Genomic DNA, 21,743 nt, shown 5'->3' with positions numbered 1-21,743 from the left:
TTGGAGAAGAAGCAAGAGAAAACAGAAAGGAAGGAAGTGAAGGAAGCTTTGCAGGAAAGGAGTTGCCATCTGTGTCAAATGCTGCTGCTAGCAGGCCATCTGGGTGGAAGACTGATACTTGACCATTGCTGCATAGAAACCTATCTTTATAGACATAACCCCAAAAAGAGAGGAAGGATAAAACAACTGCATTGCCACAAACAGGAAAACATACTTGAAGTAGCCTGTAGTACGTATTTTAAGATTGGGATTAAGAGAATGGTTACAAACCAAGTAACCTTTGTTGTTGCAAAGGAGTGTTAAGAGATGGCAATTTAGGACTGTGGACAGTCAGAATAAATCGAATACATATTAGTAATTTTAGTAAATTGTGTATTATACTAGAAATTCTGAACATGGGTACCTGGTTCATTGTAAAGGATACAGTAAGTCATGTGCTACTAAGAGTTCAGATGCTGATATTTGTGAGTCACATGTTTATGAGTTGCTTAAAGACAATCTCCATAAGAGTGTTGCTCTCGCCCTTTGGATTCTAAAATGCTTTCTTGAGTAGAGGGGAAGAACCTGGCTTTGGGGATGGCAAACCAGGAATAGACATGAAACATGTGTATCTGTAGGGGTCTCCTATGTGTTTTAGTAGAAGAATGGCTTTAGATCTTACGATTTAGTTTAATCCACATGGTAAACAGAATAACAGTCCCTCAAAAATGTGCCCATCTTCTGTGAATATGTTACTTTATATAGCAAAGGACATGTTGCAGATGCAATTAGGTTGAGGAATTTGAGATGGTGAGATTATTCCAGAATATCTTTGGGCAGGGGACATCTAATCACATGGGTTGTTAAAATGGAAGCCTCTAGGCTGTGGCCCTGGATTATCTGGTGGGCCCATTATATTCACAGGGTTCTTAACAGGGAGTCGGGGGGATCAGAGTCAGATAAGGTGACGTGACCATGGAAACAGCTTGGTGTGATGCATTTTGAAGATGGAGAAGGAGGCAGCCATGAGCCAAGGAATGTCAAGTGGACTCTAGATGTTGGAAAAGGCAAGGAAATGGATTCCTCCATAGAGCCTTCAGAAGAAATGCAACCCTGGTGACTCTTTGATTTTAGCCCCGCAAGACTCATTTCAGATTCTAACTTCCAGAACTGTAAGATAATACATTTGTTTTGTTGGAAGCCATTCAGTTTGTGAGAATTTGTTGTAGCTGTCCTCATTATCGGAGTTCTCAAAGCTATTGTCTGCAAACTTTATCCTCTTATGTCACTGAATGAGAGTTCAGATTTTGAAGGAGCAGTATGAAAGCCCCAATCAAAATGTTGCCATATTATTATTATTTCTGGAAGTTTTTTTTTGTAGAGACAGGTTCTCGCCATATTACCCAGGCTGGCCTTGAATTCCTGGCCTTAAGCCATCTTCCCACCTTGGCCTCCCGAAATGCTGGGATTACAGGCATGAGCCATCATGCTTGGCCCTATATTATTATTTTTAAGAACAAGATGAAATTCAGAGTTCTTTCTTGGGTAATCGAGTGATAATCTCATAAGTAAAAACAATGTTTAAGTCATTCTCACTCATTACTAAAAATATATTTCTTCTGATTACTGCCAGTTTTTTCTCAAGCTTAATTTCTTATGTACATTTGATTTTGCTGACAAAATCAATTTATAAACTAACCATGAGATCATCGTCACTGCTGAGATATTTTCTCTAATCCAGAAATAGTATTTGGGGTATATTTTCTCATTGCTTCCCCAGTTTCTTTTCAAAATTTATATTGAGGGAATCATTAGTGACAGGAGTATATTTATTTATCCAATAGTTAACGTGAAAACATGCCATGTTTTCCCCTTCATTTTATTTTCTAGCTTTTGGAATTTTCAGTTGTCTATGAGGTGATTTGGGGAAATGAAAACCCTATATAAATATTAAGGTAGTGGTAACCTACAACAGAAATGGATTCTCCTTTGATATAAATGTCAGTCCTTGAGTACAGAGAAAGTGCTCATAAACATGGATATGTTTATGCTTGTTTATATAATTGTGCAAGCTGTTATTTTTCTTGGTTTTGATTTAAATCTAGGAAAATTTTCAGTTTGAATTGGGCTTAATCTTATAAACCTGAAATCCGGTTTTCAATGCATTGTGAATAATTGTCTCCTTTTGACAGTGTTTTTTCACTTCTAGTTTTAGCCTCCAGCTCTGATAGGTCTATTAGTTATAAGACGTCCTAGGCTTCTTTAGGATAAAGACAATCAGGAAACAGGTTTTTATATTCAACTCTAAGTGTAGCCTGTTAGTTTGAAAGGGTGTTGGTCATCCATAGGGGAAGGATGAGTGGCTTCAGCATTTGGGTCAGTTTTTAAAGAAGCCCAGCTGTACCATATGATCAGGAACTAATGACCTCCAAGTTCCAGTCATTATTTCTACATTTAGTAGAAATTAGAGGACCATCAGCCAGGAAGTTTTTAGCCAGGAATTCCTAAGCTGAAAAGTTTAGACTAGATGTCTAAGGTCTGTTCCAATCTTGAGATTCTATATCTAGGGTCATTAGGCCACTGGACTGGAAAAGAAGATCTAAAAAAAAGAAAAAAAAAATGCCTACAGCTTTGACTGACATAGCCCATAATTGTATTTGTGTAACTTCAAGCCCAAGAAAATTTTATATTTAGGAAAATAGATGACTAATGCTTCATTTATATTATAGAATAGATTTTTAAGGCTATAGGAGACAAAGTTTAGTAGCTTGGTGACAGGAGAGTCACTCAACTACTCTTATTTAATAGGAGGCATTTCAGAATTATAGTACACTTTTTATATTACCATTATTGTTACACTTTTTTTCATTTTCAAGGGATAGAGTCTTGTTATGTTGCTCAGGCTGGATTTGATGTCTCGAGCTCAAGGGCTTCTCCCACCTCAGCCTCCTGAGTAGCTGGGACTACAGGCACATGCCATCATGCCTGGCTCATCATTATTATATTTTGAAATAATTTAACAAGTGAGCATTGCCTCATTGGAAATTAATACGCTACCTTTCTGTTAGAATGAAGAGTATTTCTTCAAGAAAATTAGTGCAATGAAATTGAATTGCTGCTGGAACCACCTTCTGAATTCTATTTCTACATGCTGCCTCTCTTATTCAGAAATTACTGTTTTAAATGGCCACAAGAGTTTTGTTTTACTATCACTAGATCGTTACCTGGAAATTCTCACCTGCAACAATCAATACTCTCAAACAAAACAGAAACTAGAAATTAATTTTTCATCATAGAGATCATTTTTAGTTTGTTTTCAGATGGGGATGGGAGATTTGTCTAAATAAGACCAATGACTTTTTGTTTTGTTTTTGGCTTTTTTTAAGACAGGGTCTCACTCTGTCGCCCAGGGTGGAGTTCATGGGGCAATCATGCTCACTGCAGCCGCAACCTCCTAGGCCCAAACAGTCCTCCCACCCCAGTTTCTCAAGTAGCTAGGACTACAGGCATGCACCACTACAGCAGACTAATTTTTAATTTTTTTGTAGAGATGGGGGGGGGGTCTCAGTATGTTGCCCAGGCTGGTCTCGAACTCCTGGGACAAGTAATATTCCCGCCTTGCCCTCCCAAAGCGTTGGGATTACAGGCATGAGCCACCATGCCCAGTCACTGATATGTTTTCTGCCAGGTTTTGACTTGGGGGTGATGGCAAGCTTTCCTCTTTTTTTTTTTTTTTTTTTTTTGAGACGGAGTCTTGCTTTGTCGCCCAGGCTGGAGTGCAGTGGCACAATCCTGGCTCACTGCAGCCTATGCCTCCCAGGTTCACGCCATTCTCCTGCCTCAGCCTCCTCAGTAGCTGGGATTACAGGCGCCTGCCACCACGCCTGGCTATTTTTTTTGTTTGTTTTTTTTAGTAGAGACGGGGTTTCACCGTGTTAGCCAGGATGGTCTCCATCTCCTGACCTCGTGATCTGCCTGCCTCAGCCTCCCGAAGTGCTGGGATTACAGGCGTGAGCCACTGCGCCCTGCCGGCAAGCTTTACTCTAAGGAGATAAAAAATTGAATGGATTTTAATTCTTTTGTTTTTATTTTCATTTTTGAGATGGAGTCTTGCTCTGTTGCCCAGGCTGGAATGCAATGGTGTGATCTTGGCTCACTGCAACCTCTGCCTCCCAGGTTCAAGAGATTCTCCTGCCTTAGGCTCCTGAATAGCTGGGATTACAAGCGTGTACCACCACACCCAGCTAAGTTTTTGTTTTTTTAGTAGAGAGGGGGTTTCACCATGTTGTCCAGGCTGGTCTTGAACTCCTGATCTCAAGTGATCCACCCCCCTCAGCCTCCCGAAGTGTTGGGATTACAGGCATGAGCCACCACACTCAGCCTGGATTTTAATTCTTTGTTTGATTTTGCTAACTAGAGCAGCAAGGGCAGTCTACAGTCTTTGGTTCTAACTTCAAAACTGATTTTTTCTAATCAGTTTTATTAAGCCATATCTACTGAAACAAAAAGTATTCTTGTACCTCTCTAAGATGCAACGCTTTAGGATTGAAACTGACAATTCTCTGAGCTGCAAACATCAACTCTACTGAAATAATGCTGTGATTAGCCTAGCAGTTTGCTATCTTTTACTATGAACAGGAGAATAGTCATTCCTAAAGGTGATCCCATCTGATGATTCCTGTGAAGAGCCGCAGTTCACACACACACTTCAGTGCATTGATCGAGAGATCAGGAATTCAACTTTTGCCACATCTGCCCTCAGGGATAGAAATAATGCATACCAAGTTTCTCTGTGAACATCTTTTTAAATTCTGTCTTCCTTCCCAGCTCAAAGACTTTCAGTGCCCTTCATGACTTCATCCAGTAGTTCTCTATCCATTTTTCTGGGGGCACAAGTTATTACTTCCCCATCTCTCACCCATGGGACATGATGGGGTATGTGTGATTTAGTCTATTGTTTATTTAAGAAGAAAAAGAAGAAAGGAAAATTAAGCCATACATTTCAGTCCTGTACTTTAATTAGTAGTAACAAATTACTGGGCACATGCCTCACAACTTACTGCAAACTTGAGGTGCAGATACAGCCCGAACTCTGCTGCAGTTTTCAGAACGTCACACAACCCAACTTTAGCCTGCATCTCCAAACAGGCTTTCTACCATACCCAACCCACAGCATCTGGTATGACAGACTCCCGGTTTAGCTCACACCTAACTCCATTGCCTATTGCTACTTGCCCTTTGCCCATCCATCCAAAACCTTCAGGGTCCACTCTTAAATCTTCCACAGCATTTTCTCATGACAATAGTCTCCTTCCTTAGCTCTTTATAAAACATTATCTGTAACACACATTTGCTACTGACCCCCTATATAACCATGTGTTATCATGTAAATTTTTCTGTCTTTCTAGCTAGATTAGCAGAGGCAGAATTTACTCTCACATAAGGATCCTTTTTTCATTCAATGTCTTACTAACCATACTGCAAAGGAATACAATAAGTTTATTAAATTTCTTGGCCATGGCTTAAACCTAACAGAATTAAAAAAAAACTGAAAGGTTTATTGAATTTTGAATGGATGGGTGGATGTCAACATTTTCATCAGCTACTGAAAAAAAAAAAGGAATTCTAAGGAAACAAAGGGAATTGATACCCTGCCGATTTAAGTATTAAAGAGTTTTTTTTAGATGTGCAGTTTTTTCGTTTTAACATTTTGAGAGTATTTTCTCCCCCAAAATCTTATGTCCAGTTGTAATACAAAAACAGAATGCACCAAGATTTTTTAAAAGGTGACAAGGGAGGAAAAAGATAAGTTTACAGATGTATACAAGGAATTTCTATGTCCAGTCTGCTTCTAAGAGGGGTATACTTTCCTGGAAAGGGATGTGTAGCCATGTTATTGAATCTCGTGGACTAAATGTAACTCTACTTTGCTTACGGCCTACTTCAAGGATAGAAAAACTAAAAACTAGTTCTCACACCTTTTTTAAAAAAAATAGATGAGGAGAACCTGTGATCTCTAAATTAGTATCTGGAGGGGGAAACAAAAAGGTAAAGTGCTTACAACTCAAAGAAGCTTGGAAATCACACCTTATTTGGTATCCTTGGTCATACACAACAGCTTGGAATAAGAATAAGGAACCTTTACCTTAGTTATGGCTTTGTCTTGCAATTGTAAAGCCACTTTTCATTTGTATCAATTATGGGCATATTTTCATGATTATTCACAAAATTGTTTGTCAGAATTTCTGGGCATATAGTTAATTTACTTACGAATAAAACCTCCTGGCCAGGTGTGGTGGCTTACATCTGTAATCCCAGCACTTTGGGAGGCTGAGGCAGGAGGATTGCTTCAGTCCAGGAGTTGGGAACCAGTCTGGCCAACATAGTGGGATCCCCTTTCTGCAAAAAAATTAAAAGAATTAGGCGCACCTGTAGTGCCAGCTACCCAGGAGGCTGAAGTGGGAAGATCGCTTGAGCCCTGGAGGCTGAGGCTGCAGTGAGCCATGATCACACCACTACACTCCAGCCTAGATGACAGAATGAGACCTTGGCTCAAAAAAAAAAAAAAAAAATCTGCGGAAAAATTTCCATTATTTTTAACGTAAAAAAAATGCCTACATGAAGTCTTGCAGAATCCTCAAGAATGTGGCAGAATTAAGCCCTGGATAGGACTTCAAGAAACCTCAGGACCCCTCTCAAGAAAATCTTATTTTCTTATCAAATTATAACCACCATAGACATACATTAAATGTGATATTGGCAAAAAGTAGTGTTATTTCCTCTAGTCTCTGGGTCCCTACTTTATTTGTATCCCTAAAATCACTTTCAGAACCATAAGTTGTTTCCTGACTTGAGTCAGCAACTGAACTACAAGAGGACTCTTAAAAGAGGAGGGGGGTGCACCAGTTGGCATTCTATCTCGGCGTCAGACTCTTCACCTTAGAACAGGAAAACTTTCTCTGCACTAGGTAGATAGGTATCAGCTGAACTGGGCGGTGCCCTTTTCATTTTTTCCCCTCACTGCTTTTTACTTTCCCATCTCCTTGTACCTCACATGTGTACAGTAGCCATGATGAAGGCCATGTAGATACGACATGAAAGAGCCAGGAGGGAGCTCAGGCCAGCTTCCCAAGCTATTCATTAGCAATTATCCTATGTTGAAACACTACCCACATAAACATTTCTTCATTAGCAAATAAACTAGTTTGACTCTTGGGGTATAGAAATCTTGACGTGAATGCTAACGAGACTCAAGCTAAGCACTGGTTTCAGTGAAATCCCACGAGTTTAAAAAAACATGTATTTCAATTTATGCATGCTTTTTCAGAAATGTTAATGGGTAGAGCAAGAAATACAAATCATAAGTGAGAACTTGCTCAGCTACTCTGGTAAGAATCAAAAAAGCATGTCCTAGGAATGCTTTGGAACAAGATAGTATGATAGAGAAATTCAGATTTCTAAGGATAGATCCACTATTCATTTTTATTAATTATGGAATAATTTCCATTGTTCATCTTGATGACAGAAATAGAAGGATAAAAAGGATAAATATAAGCTTGACAGAATTAAAGCACATCAGTATTTCATTTGGGTTGTCTTTATTTGGTTGGTCACCTGGTAATCATAACTCCTGAATCACCACGCTGAAAAGTACTTATTAAGTACCTATAATTATGGGTTGTGCTATATGATGCACATTTAAAATTTATTAAACAAGAAGAGTCCATGCTATCTCAAAATGACTGATTATCTAATAATAAAACAGTATAGTGTTACCATTATACCCAAGTATGGAGGCCTGTCAGTGTACGAAGTATTACCACAGAACCATTAGGAAAGCAATCTATCCACATTAAAAACTAAGCGGGCTAGTGGCAAACCATTATTCATCTTGAATATAATTGAACTTTACCGGAGAGATGCCAGAAAGGAAAGGCAATTTTAATTCATTTAAATTGTCCTGTTCATTAAAGAAAATCTTACCTTCTTCTAAGCAATATGGAAAACAAATAGTACATTCAACCATAAATGACAACTCAGTTAAAGAGGTAATTGTTAATGCTTAGGCAACTTCCACTTACAGCAGATGCTTAGGTTTAATTCTAAACTAACCCCAAAGATTTGAATTTCACGACAGTAAAAGATTTCTGTGCATGCAATGAAAAACTTACTTTGATCACAGCACTCAAACCGATTCCCATTAACTACCTGTGACCCTGATATAGCTTATACAATTATTTTGTGTTTACCTACCTGCTTGACCACAGCCATGACAATGTTGGTTAGTCTTGACCAGTGTAGCATGCAGCTGTGTGACTGTGAGTGACTATTGTCATCAGGTTCCCTATTCTCTTTTCTGTCGAAGGAGGAAATTGGGCTCCACCTCTAAGGTTCCTTGCTTGCAATTATCAAGTTCTATGATTCTGTACTGACTGACTTCATTGCCTTAGCTGTTGAATTGCTTTGTAAAGAGAGCTCTTGTGGAAAAGTGAATGGCCCTTGCTGGGAAGTGAGCAGTGCATTAGGATTAATTCTCATTTTAGAAGTTAGGAAATTGGAGAAAAAATACATAGGGAAGATTTTTTGTTCTTTTCTTGGTTCTTGAGGCATTACTTTTCCCTTTATGGCTAGAATGATAGGATTGTATGAAGATATTCATTTAACTTGGTTTATGATTGCAAGTAATACAGTTAATACAACCATAATCAGAATCTCAATTATGTTGAATGGGTAAGATAAATAATGATAATTTTAAGGAAATGTCTTCCGTGGTATATGTATAATTAATTTCTGTTCTCAAAGAAGCAAAGAGGGTTTGGATGAAAGCTTCCCAGGCTCAGAAAATATGACAGTAGAAACATGAAGATGGGAAATTCTTCTTCATCTTTTCACAGTTACACAATGTTCTACACATTATGCAATGATTATGTAATTCAACAGGACAGCTTAAGGAATTTTTACAGCTTATAAGATAACACTTCAAGTACCCCTTTTTCTTCTGAAAGTTTACCACAAGAACAGGAAAATCTAGGGCTACTTTACCTCTAAGCCTGTTTATTTATGAAATAAAGATAATACTTTACCTGCACCATGAGGATTAAATGGTAAAGCTTTTTGGCATTATGTCTACCCATAGGAATCACTCTATAAATCATAATGTGATTATTGTCACTTATTACCTTTATAAATTAGAAAAAATATATATACTTTTTCAGATTACTATCACCTACATTAACTTGGTAGAACTTTGTTTTTCTTTAGTCTTTGCTTATATGTGCATACACAGAAACAGTGATTGTGACTCTTAAGTAATTTAATTCCATGCCCTTGTAATTTCCAGAGGAGAAATAAAGCAATATATAATTTATGGCCAAAAGTACTTTCTTCCTGAAATGTCCAATAGTTAAAGTTTCCACAAAATTGTTTCACTGAAGTATAGAAATAATCAATGTCTTTCTGGGGGAAGAAAATGTATCATAATATTTTTCTGAATATTTGACTCTTTAGTTATTAATGTATTACGGGGAAAGTACAACTTTCTGTTAGTGTTTGCTGCCTGTTTACTGTACACAGATGCCTAATTATTTTCCCCATCAGAAAATTTGATAGGACAAGACCACGTTCATTCAACAGATATTTATTAAGCACCTACTGTGTTCCAGGTCTTGTGGGCCCAAGAGAAGAGTCTGTAAACCTCAGTGAAAGTGATTTATTCAACATTTACTTATGGGTTGATTTCTGGAATCATTGCTTTATTTGGTGGTATTCACTAAGTAGGTCACTTGCATTCATTTACATAGGAAAGCTGCTTGTGTAAATAGCAAGGTCCCTTATGAGTCAGCATTACATGTCAGCATAAAGGGAGAAAACACGAAGCATTTTACAAATAATACTCTTTAGGTGAACACATTTTGCTTTTGATATTATGTTTTGTAACTTATTTCTCAACCCTTTCCTTATTGATCTAATTGAATAGGGAAGACCCATTTTAAGAGAAACATTGCTTTCTCAGGAAACATGCTCAACTGTTTAAATTATTTATAAGGTTTCTGTTGCTTTCAGTCGAATCATAGTTCTATTATAGAAGTTTGTGGATTTTTGCTTTTGAATTTATCTTTTGGCATTATCAGTACTGTTGTCAGAGGCATTTGTACCAGAGTGACTTTATCTTGAATAGGGGCTAAGTAAAATGAGGCTGAGACCTACTGGGCTGCATTCCCAGGAGGTAAGGAATTCTTAGTCACAGGATGACATGGGAGGTTGGCACAAGATACGGGTCACAAAGACCCTGCTGATAAAACAGGATACGGTTAAGAAGCTGGCCAAAACCCACCCAAACCAAGATGGTAACACAAGTGACCTCTGATCATCCTCACTGCTTATTATATGCTAATTATAATGCATTAGCATGCTAAAAGACACTCCCACCAACACCATGAGAGTTCACAAATGCCATGGTACAGTACACAGTCTAAAAAGGGAAGGAACCCTCAGTTCTGTTCCTGGGGAAATCCCCGCCCCTTTCCCCGGAGCACTCATGAATAATCTACCCCTCGTTTAGCATGTAATTAAAAAACCCATAAAAGTAGCCAGCCAGCAGTCCTCAGGGCTGCCTATGGAATAACCATTCTTTTATTCTTTTGCCTTTTGAGATGGAGTCTCAAAAGTCTCAGCTCATTGCAACCTCTGCCTTCTGGTTTCAAGCAATTCTGCCTCAGCCTCCCGAGTAGCTAAGATTACAGGTGCCCACCACCATGCCTGGCTAAATTTTGTATTTTTAACAGAGAGGGAGTTTTACTGTGTTGGCCAGTCTGGTCTCAAACTCCTGGCCTGAAGTGATCCACTCACCTCTGCCTCCCAAAGTGCTGGGATAACAGGCGTGAGCCACCACACCCACCCAAGATAAAATTTTAAATGGCTATCTTGTTCCAAGACACAACCTTGTCACCAAATAGTTCCAATAAAAACACTTCTTTTTAAAATTCATGTATGTATCTAAATTGGCTCAACAAACTCTAAAGAATAAAATTATTTCTCTCAGTGAAAAGACTACTTTTTGTACTTCAATGCTATGTTGTTGAAATTTCAGTCCTAGAGCCTACAAAGGAAATATATCTATCCTGACATGATACTTAATATGTTGGTTAAACTACTGGAAGACCTGATTTGTCAAGGGAGATTTCAACAGAACACTAGTTTGCCATGTAGACTAGACTCCCTCTTCAGTGAAGCAGGAATATTCTCAAGAATATTTTTTCAGTGCTTACAAAGAGGAGAACCGGTACAAAATTTGGTGTTTCCTAATGACTAAAAATATCTTAAAGATTTTGTTTGCTTGTTTGCAGGAAGAAATCTTTCCTGTTTTCTGCTCTGTATGCTGCCTTTATATTCGGTGGTCGGCACCTAATGAATAAACGAGCAAAGTTTGAACTGAGGAAGCCATTAGTGCTCTGGTCTCTGACCCTTGCAGTCTTCAGGTAGGTTTTTTTCATTTTTCTAATAAAACGTATCCATTTTATCACTTGCTGAAAGAATGCAATGATTGAGCATTTGATTTTAAATCTGATATTTTTGATTATTGAATATGATGAGGACATAAAATAAAGTCATGTTCAGAAAGAAAGCCTTCATTGCCACCATTTGCCATGATGTATTCAACCTTATATATTTTGAGAGGTGTCAGGCCATCTCATGTCCTGTCTAAATTGGCCATGCAGTAATCTGATTGATCTGTTAGGATGAGAAGCAGTACAGCAATTCATTATTGTTATTGGCTAAATATAGATGAAAGGTTAAATGGGAAGGCACACAAGTAACCTGTTGAAGTCTATTGGAGAACAGGGTTCAAATACCCTGGGTGTGCTGTTGCTAACACTTAATCAAAAGATGACACTTAGACATAGACCAGACACTGGACATCTGTGTCAGTATTGCTAGACCAGAGAATGCTTTTGCTCTGCATCTTCAAAAGCACCCTCCACCCTCATTCCCCGAACTGACTTGCAGACATGTGTTTATGTAGCCAGCTCTGGCTTTGTAAATGTGAAAGAACTCAACACAGAGACTGTCAGGACAAGGCCTGTTCTCTCAGGGCATCTGTCAGCTGGTGTGCAGACTCATTCCTCCAGAAGCTTTCAGGAGCATTTCCAGTCTTGTATTATTTTGTGATCTAGGCAATCACAAGACTAATTAGCACCCAGCTGGTGTCCAAGCAAGTGCCAGGATTTACCTAGAGTGCTAACAAAGGCACCTGTTCTATTTGTGTTTTGCTTGTCAAAACCAGCAAGTTTATAACTAGGCTTGGGGAGGAACGGGAGCGGAGTAAATGTAGATATACTATGAAACACAAAACTATTCATTTTCATATTTATAAATATTCATTTGTATTTTTTCATATATTAACTGTTCTAAGCAGAAATGGATGTTATCATTAAAGCTTCATTAGTCACTTAAAGCTGATTAAAAATGACTGAGGAAGAGTATTTCCATTAAACTCTTATGATCTGTGTTTTTCCATAATGTTGGATCCCTCCATCTAAAACACCCACTTACTCACCACTACTGAATATACTTTTTATTTCAGTGCAATTTCTAAGGCCCTAGGTTTGAAGTACTCATGATTTGAATCTGTCACTAAAATCTCCTTCCAGTTCAATCTGTATCAGGTCATGATTCTCTATAATATAAAGAAGGCTTTTCACTTTTATTTACCTTTAAGGTTGACAGAGTATGCCTCACCTAAAGTATTTTGATATTTGTGGGGAATTTATCTCTATCCTAATGAAGCCTTTCACCATTTTACTGATTTTTCAATATTCCCTGCACCTTTATCTTTTGTTATTTTAAATTTTAACACTTGTAAGCGGAGAAAAAAAGTACAATGACTCCCCTGCACCCCCTACCTTGGTTAAAAAATTGTCAACACTTGGCTGATTTTACTTCGTTTAATCTTGCTCACCTTGTTTCTCATCCCCAAATTATTTGGAACTATTAATAATAGAGGCTGAAATAATTCTTATTGAAATCATACCAGGGCTAAAGGTTAAGTACTCTTTAAAAGCAAACACAGTATTATGATCTCACCTAAATTAATAATTTGTTCTCATTAAATTTCAAATTTCTTCAGTTGTCTCATAAATGATTCCTGTTTTACAGTTTAAGAACCTAGATCAAAATGAGATCTTTACACTTCCATTAACTGATATCTTTTGGCTTATAGATTTCCTCTTTTTCCTTATGATTCATCCTTTGAAGAAACCAGATAGTTTACCCCATAGAGCTTCCTCTTGCCTGGATTTTGCTTGATTGCATTTTTCTGTACCTTCTATTTCTTATAAGTTGTAGTTAGATCTAGAAGGTTTATTACATTCAGGTGTAATATTTGAAGAGGCTTTCTATAAGAAGAAACTTGCCTTTATCAACTATTCGGTTATCTTGAAGTATATACAGTTATTATAGCAAAGATTAGGATAAATGCTTGATTCTTTGTCTATATTCATCAGGTTTTTTTTTTTAAGTTAGCATGTAAACAATAAGATTTGTTTTCTTAAGAATCATTATAAACTTATGGATATGTACTTTTTCATATGCCAGTGATTTTGAGATATGATTTTGATGTGTTTTAAGTCCATTGCTATTCCATTTGATGGTGATAGTTTGATTTTTTTTTTATTTAATTACAAGGTACCAGACCAGGCATGTTGTATATTTCTTGTCCAGAACTGGAATCAGCCATTTCTCCAAAGAGCCTGTATTAGTTCATTTTCATGCTGCTGATAAAAGACATACCCGAAACTGGGAAGAAAAAGAGGTTTAATTGGACTTACAGTTCCACATGGCTGGGGAACCTCAGAATCATGGCAGGAGGTATAAGGCACTTCTTACATGGTAGAGGCAAGAGAAAAATGAGGAAGAAGCAAAAGTGGAAACCCCTGATAAGCCCATCAGATCTCATAAGACTTATTCACTATCATGAGAATAGCACGGGAAAGACCAGCCCCTATGATTCGATTACCACCCCTCCCCACCCCCTACCCGCCCCCCATCCCCCATCCCTCCCACAACACGTGGGAATTCTGGGAGATACAATTCAAGTTGAGATTTTGGTGGGGACCCAGCCGAACCATATCAGAGCCCTAATTCCTATGGTGGAGAGGAGATAATATTTAGAAACCACTGTCTGGGTACTAAAGGTGGTTGTTGGTGCTAAGTAAGTTCTTATATTTAAGTCTTTAAAAAAGCCAGAAGTGGAAATTTACTTATTGAGGTAGAATATACATATATAATCTATCATCTTTACTTTTTTTTTTTGGAGACAAGGTTTCACTCTGTCACCCAGGCTGGAATGCAGTGGCACAATCACGGCTCCCTACAGCCTCAACCTCTCCAGCCTCAAGTGATCCTCCTACGTTAGCCTCCCATGTAGCTGGGATTATGGGCATGTACCACCATGGCCAGCTAGTTTCTATATTTTTTTTGGTAGAGATGGAGTTTCACTATGTTGCCCTAGCTAGTCACAAACAATCTTTACCATTCTTATGACTTAACTTTTATTTCTCCTTCCTCTCGGGTCAAAAATCCAAATTCCCAGTGTTGGCCAGTAACTCCCCATTTACTTTATCATGCAATGCACATGCAGAAGTCAGTGGTGATACTTTATCTTTTTTAGACTGACAAATTATTGTGTTCTCTTTCATTTAATGAATTCTGTTAGTTATTTTACTTTCTTCAGAGCCACGTTTTGTATAAAATTTAAAAATCCAGAACTATATAGAAAAATCCAAGCATCTGCAGTCTAAGGTTTTAAAAAGTGGATCTTAATTTTTTTAAGCCAGAATTTGGGAAACATTGATAATGGAATGCTATGCTTCCATGTTTGGAAGAACATATTGAGATTTCTCTATGCTTAAAGAATGCTAGTCAACAATGCATGGAAGTAAAAAGGCTAACTACACAATGATACTTTTAATATAAAAATATTTATAGAGATACTAGAAGAAAATAAGCTCAATTTTTTACTTTTTGGGGGGGAAAAGCGAGAAGATGTCTTATTTATTAAATTCCTATGATTTATTAGAAAATAAGACCAGCCTGGGCAACATGACAAAACCCCATCTCTACAAAAAGTACAAAAATTAGCCAGGCATGGTGTCACGCACCTGTAGTCCCAGCTACCTGGGAGGCTGAGGTGGGAGGGTCACCTGAGCCAGGGGAGGCTGAGGCTGCATTGAGCCATTATAGCACCACTGCACTCAAACCTGGGTAGCAGAGTGAGACCCTGTCTCAAAAAATAAATGAACGAATGAATAAATTGATAAATAAAAAATTTCAGCATTTGTACAGGTTGGTTGGTGTGGACTGGCAATTTAGAAGAAAAAAAATTTGTGATGTGTTATTCAGAACAAATGAAGCAAATATAAACATGTGGACAACTCTCAACTTTGCATATTGGCCATTTATTATTGTTTGTGTTTTTCTGCATTTAACACATTTCCTAAAATATACGTACACACGTTTATATCTAATCTCCTACACAATTCTGTAGAATTTCAAGTGAGTAGTTGCTTTTTTTTTTGAAATCCAAATATTTCATGAATGAAGTTGATATAAAACATTCATCAAAAATATGCTCTTCTGGCCAGGCGTGGTGGCTCACACCTGTAATCCCAGCACTTTGGGAGGCTGAGGTGGGCAGATCACCTGAGGTCAGGAGTCCGAGACTAGCCTGGCCAACGTGGTGAAACTCTGTCTCTACTAAAATTACAAAAATTAGCCAGGCATGGTGGCACATGCCTGTAATCCCAGCTACTCGGGAGGCTGAGGCAGGATAATCATTTGAACCCTGGAGGTGGAGGTTGCAGTGAGCTGAGATTGTGCCACTGCACTCCAGCCTGGACTACAGAGCAAGACTGTCTCAAAAACAAACAAACAAACAAAAATCTGCTTTTCACAAACAGTTGTTTTAATGAGTATTAAGAAATTTTCTATTTTGGTCATAAATGAAAACTTCATTATTATAAAGGATATATTTTTGTAGAAAGTTTTGAGTGGCTCTTACACTATAATTCATGCATTTTCAACTATTGTCTAATGACAAAAATATAGAAATTCTTTGCTCAGGAGATAGTTCCTCTATTAGATGGTCTGCAATGAGGTGATGGCCCAAGGGCCTATCGCCCACTCCATCTCCCCGTCCTTTGCCACCATAGCGTAATCAATTTAGAAAATGAAGGAAAGAGAAAGAACCAAACATTTCAGAAGAAGTAGATTTTTCTTTTGGAAAATCACCAAAAAGAGGAATTTTTGTGTATTTCACTGCTTAGGAATAATTTCTTTTCCCTCAAGTCCTCAAGGTTGCCTGTTAGCTCTTAACAGTAGCCAGGGACCCAGTTATGCTTAATTTCCAGATGCCATACACTGTTCACTCATGAACTGAGACAACATTATGGGAATTAAATCATATCTGCAGCATACTTTAAAAACAAACAAACAAAAGAAACCTCTTCAAACCAGTCTATTTCAAAAAGTGATGGGGTTTTAATATTGTTTGCAAGAATTGCCTGCAGTTTTTCTCTTTATTTTGGGGGGCTGACTGAAGCAGCCTTCATGGAGACAGAAGTCTTCATTCAGGTGGTAATTTATTGAAACCTATCATAAGCTTTGCTAGATGAGTTTTCCTTAGGCCTATAATGGATCATTTCATTTGAGGAAGATTTCTCTGGGTTTCCCTGAAAATCTCTCCCCACGATTCCTCCAGGCTCCCTTTTTCAGAACCAAAGCACCAGGTCCTGGTGTCAATTAATCTTTATAAATATGGCCAGTATGATGGCATAGTGACCAACTTCCACCTACATCCCACCTAACCCAAGGACAGGCATTTCTGTATTTGATAAGATAATTTTATGTGGCATTTATCCATGGGTGTTTGAACATTTCCTTAGGGTAAATGCTGAGAACAATTCTGGTTATGTGAATCAGTAAGACTTTTAGATGAGATTGCTCCTGGTGGCAAAGAAGTTAGATTTGGCTAAGTTATCCAACTTTGATATGGCAACAGAGCATCAGATACTTCAAGGTGCCTATCCCCTGTTCTTCACAGACACTCCTGAGTCATTCAATCATGTTGCTATGACATGTCAGCTGGGTTACTACAGTTGATTTGAAAAAGTTTTCCATCCTTCTAGATTGGGTCCAGGTGTGTGTGCTTCTGATTCAAGGAGCCTCTACCAGTTACCTGTCTGGCAGTGTTTTCTTTTCATCAGCAGCATAAGGAGTTCCAAGAAGCCATCTTTGAGGTTCTTGACCTAACACAGATCAAAGCAGGATGTCTAGTTAGTGTATATTATAAAAAGATAATTTGGTGTTAAAAATTTATAGGTGCAAATATCACACTTGCTTCACCTTTGCTTACTCCTTTTCCTGGTGATTACTCTGGCCTCAATTGTTTTTGCTTGATTTGCACAAATCCAGATGTTCTACACTTTATAGTTTGACTTCTTGCCTATTAACCACCAGTTTTTCCTGTTGAACCTCATTGTAATTTCCTGGCTATATTTTCATTTTGTTATTAAATTTCATCTCTGGCTTAAGTATGAAATATATTCAAGATTAGTAGAAAATTATTCTCTTTTTTTCTTTTGTGGGATTCTTATGAACAAAGTGCTTAAATATAGCACAGGAAACTTTCAGAAAAGTCTAACAGTGCAAGCAGTAGATGAATGGTATTTAATCAAATCATTTGAGATCTATTTCCCACTGATATCATAAACAAATTTAGTGTTTAATATCTGAAGAATTATTGGCAATTACCTTATTTCTAAAGCCAACAAGTATATAATAAAACTAACTGAAGCTGTTCAAGTGAAAAAAACATGACAGTTCTTAACCTATATGGAAGGAATGAGGACATGAATGACCTATAAAATGATGGTACAATGAAAATGACAAATTTTAGAACAATGAAATCAGTTTGTACATAAGACCGTCATAAGTGTCTTAGTTTTTTTCCTATGGTTGCCAAAATTGCCCATCTTAATCCACAAAAACAATGATGATGACAATGATTGTACTGATACTATTTATATAAAATAAATGGATCCATAAGCTTTAAGTGTCATAGGACAAAAGCTCCTACTTTATGAAAAACACGTTATAAATGTCAGATTTTTAAATGTAACACCGAAAGGGCAGAAGTAACAAGCAAAATTGGAAAGCATAATGCTGAGTAATAAAAAAGCAAGCTGGGAAATAATCCTGGAAGTGTAAAATCATTTATGAAAATTTAAAAAACTCGTTAATACTACATTTTTGAATATATATGTAGTAAAAGTATTAAAATATGCACGAAAACCTCAGGATAGTAATTATCCCTGTTTAGGGGAAGGGAAGGAGAGAAATACGACCAGAGAGAGTCCAAAGGGGGCTTCAATTCCTTTTGTAACATTTCATTACATGTAGTAACATGTTACAACATGTTATTACAAAATGGTCAAACCAGGGAAAAATAGCTTTGATAAAAAGTATGGCTATAAAAAAGCAAAGTTGAATGCAATTAATGACATTTGGTTTGTTAAAAGAAAGAGCAACAATTGTAGCCATGATATAAGATTCAGGTCATACTGGTGGCACATAAGTAAAGCAAGTTTATATCAAAACACAAATGTTGTACTTTATTGGTCCTCATTCTCTACCTATCCCACCCAATAATGATCGGTTTATAGTTAGAATGAAGAATAGCTTTTGTTTCCCCCTTTTTTTTGACGGTATCCCTCAGTTAAGTGTGTATATTTTGCTGGAAGGATGATTTGGGGGACTTTTCTTTTCTGTCCGTGTTCAACTCTTGAAGAATCTATCACGGTTAATGTTTCTAACTTGTAGACAGATACAATGCAGGTCAGATATTGTGCATTTAATTATTTGTTTTATCAAAACCTGTTTTTGTTTTATCTTTAGCCTACTCAAAAATGTAAAATGTCACATTTTCTATACCAATACTTCGTAACTCCCTTAGCCTCCTATTTTGGTGTCATTTTATCAAAGAACCATAGAAATTGCTGACTCCAATGCCTTGCTTCTAATGCCATATTTGTAAATTACAGCTTCTCCTATTCTTCTAAAAGTAAAATTAATGGATATATAGGAAATCCTTTTTTTTTTTTTTTCTGAAGGCAGAGTATAAAACAGTTTTCTTTGGAGAATCAGATTTTTCTTAAAACTAAATTGCTGGAGCAATTATGTTTTATAATAAACATAATAATATAATAATTTATTAGACATAAAATAACTGAGACTAGGAATAACACACACCTAGATAACATCTCCAGCACACTGACTGTTTGAAAGGTCAGGTCACAAAATGACACCAAAACATATTTTGTTTCCCTCTGCACCAAGAGAAAAGTGAAGCACCCACACTGTATTATTATTTAAAAGCCCAACAAATGTTCAAGGCAAAAATCTTAATAAATAGTAAAGTTAAAAAAGCCCATTGCCATAGGAAAAATAATCTTTCCATTTACTTAGCACTGCCAGAGTTGGCTTCTTTCCTTGATGAAGGACACCCTACTAACATTTTTACAACTGGAGATAACAATGTCTAGTCTGAAAGGCAGTGGGGTAGAGGATTTCTTAAGCTTTTTTTTTTTTTTTTTTTTTTTTTTGGAGATGGAGTCTCGCTCTGTCACCCAGGCTGAAGTACAGTGGCACGATCTTGGCTCACTGCAACCTCCACCTCCCTGATTCAAGCAATTCTCTGCCTCAGCCTCCTGAGTAGCTGGGATTACAGGCACCCGCCACCACACTTGGCTAATTTTTGTATTTTTAGTAGAGGCAGGGTTTTGCCATCTTGGCCAGGCTGGTCTTGAACTCCTGACCTGGTGATCCATCCACCTCGGCCTCCCGAAGTGCTGAGATTACAGGGGTGAGCCACCGCGCCCAGCCATGTTAAGCATTTTGAGTTGTATTTGAATCCCTTTCAATCTGAGAGCTGCAGGATACCCCTGTTCAGTTATCCTGTTCAGTTTTGTTATTATCCTGTTCAGTTTTGTTATTAATACCAATTTTGTTGGTCTGTTAACCTATACACACATTCACATAACTGCCTAACAAATTGCAGCTATTTATTATATTAATATCAATTTTGTTATTCTGATGACCTATACATGCAGTAACATAACTACCTAACAAATTGCAGCTACAGGATAAAGAAAATTTTTTCTGTACCTGCACATGGTATATATACACACAAATCCCGTTACCCTTTATACACTCTTCTTCCTGCTCACCAGGAATTTTTTCTATCCCCCTGACATCAGAGACAGCTCAAGTAAAATACTGCTTCAACTGGGACCTGACATCAGAAATTCCAATGTCAACCCAGACTAGCTCGGATCCCCACCCACCCCCTTGAATAAAACCTCCATGCTTCATTAACCATGCCAGGAGCATCATGAATAGGTAATAGTGGAGTTATATGACATAAGCTACTTCATTAACATTCTCTTTGTTTTCTAGATGTCTAAAACTGCATCCTTTGCCAGAGCTCAGTCTTTCCAGTCTCAAATCACAATAAAGTGACCCTAACTGAATTCTTGACCCCTTTTGAGAAACCACGAGCTATAATAAAAATAAGAAATTGACAACTTTCTATCTTTTAAAAGTAAGATGGAATTTTTAACTGGGGTCCATGCAACTTGGTCTGCTCAGGACAGTCTTTAGTTTTATGCACGTTGTCTCAGTGTAATTATTAATAGCTCCTTCTTCACTCTCAAAAATGTCCCAATTTGGATGATAAATAAAACAGTTATTCTATTTATAACCCACTGAGAAATTGTGTTGGCTCAATAAAAAAGAAAAAGGAAGAACACCATGGATTATTTGACAATTTACTGCTAACAAATTCTTATTTTTAGGATTGACCTCTTGACTAAAACTTGCTCTGCCTGTCTGTGATATTTCCAAACGTTTGACACATCATCACTCAGATTTAAAATATCCAAACTGGTTCTCCTTTTGATATTCCTTTATTCATTGAAGTTTATCACAATTTTCTTAATGAACATCTTTAAGTCATTCTAAGTTATGTATGCAAATATCCTTTACCCAGTCACCAAGTTGTATCAATTCTCAGAATCTCTTAGGTAGCTGACTACACCTCTGTTTCCACCCTGGACCCTCCAATTATGGTCTTTGTCAGTTCACATCTTCAGTTTTGCAACCACTAGTTGCTGTCCTTCAAATGTTTCCTCTACCCAAGGATATTCTACATAGCATATTGTTTCCCTGTTTAAACCTTAATTAAAACTCTTTTGCTTATACATTAAAACCTCAATCCCACCATAAAAATGTACAATCTTGCCTTGACTCACCTTTTATCACTGCCCTATGCAAACTTTTCTATCCAAGCCAACATGGTATATCGAATCTTTTCCTGCAAAACAGACACACCTTGCCCATTCCTAATTTCATGCCTTTTTTTTTTTTTTTAAAGACAGTTTCGCCCTTTCACCCAGGCTGGAATGCAGTGGTGCGATCTAGGCTCACTGCAACCTCTTTCTCCTGGGTTCAAGTGATTCTCATGCCTCAGCCTCCCAAGTAGCTGGGATTACAGGCATGTGCCACCACGCCCAGCTAATTTTTGTATTTTTAGTGGAGATGGGTTTTGCCATGTGGGCCAGGCTGGTCTCGAACTGCTGACCTCAGGTGATCTGCCCACCTCAACCTCCCAAAGTGCTGGGATTACAGGTGTGAGCCACCACAGCCAGGCC

The 21,743-nt window shown here is 37.6% G+C and overlaps 1 protein-coding gene and 1 long non-coding RNA gene across 5 annotated transcripts in view; one reads left to right on the top strand and one right to left on the bottom strand.

Annotated features, from left to right (window-relative positions):
- ELOVL6 (ELOVL fatty acid elongase 6) overlaps positions 1-21,743 on the top strand; it is a 149,653-nt gene that overhangs the window by 82,334 nt on the left and 45,576 nt on the right. For all 4 annotated transcript variants that reach the window (XM_003950395.6, XM_063809741.1, XM_009448139.5 and 1 more), the window contains one exon: positions 11,325-11,456. In XM_003950395.6, coding sequence (XP_003950444.2) covers positions 11,325-11,456 — 132 coding nt within the window. The remainder of the gene's footprint in view (positions 1-11,324; positions 11,457-21,743) is intronic.
- LOC107974370 (uncharacterized) lies at positions 4,079-20,407 on the bottom strand. The gene is made up of 3 exons (XR_001717083.3): positions 20,200-20,407; positions 17,213-17,282; positions 4,079-6,378 (listed from the first exon to the last, which is right to left on the bottom strand). It is a non-coding gene; the product is annotated as an uncharacterized LOC107974370 (long non-coding RNA).

Source organism: Pan troglodytes, chromosome 3 (assembly GCF_028858775.2).
Source record: "Pan troglodytes isolate AG18354 chromosome 3, NHGRI_mPanTro3-v2.0_pri, whole genome shotgun sequence".
NCBI lineage: Eukaryota > Metazoa > Chordata > Mammalia > Primates > Hominidae > Pan > Pan troglodytes.
The sequence above is the reverse complement of the archived record's forward strand: the minus strand, read 5'-3'. Positions and strand labels throughout refer to the sequence as shown.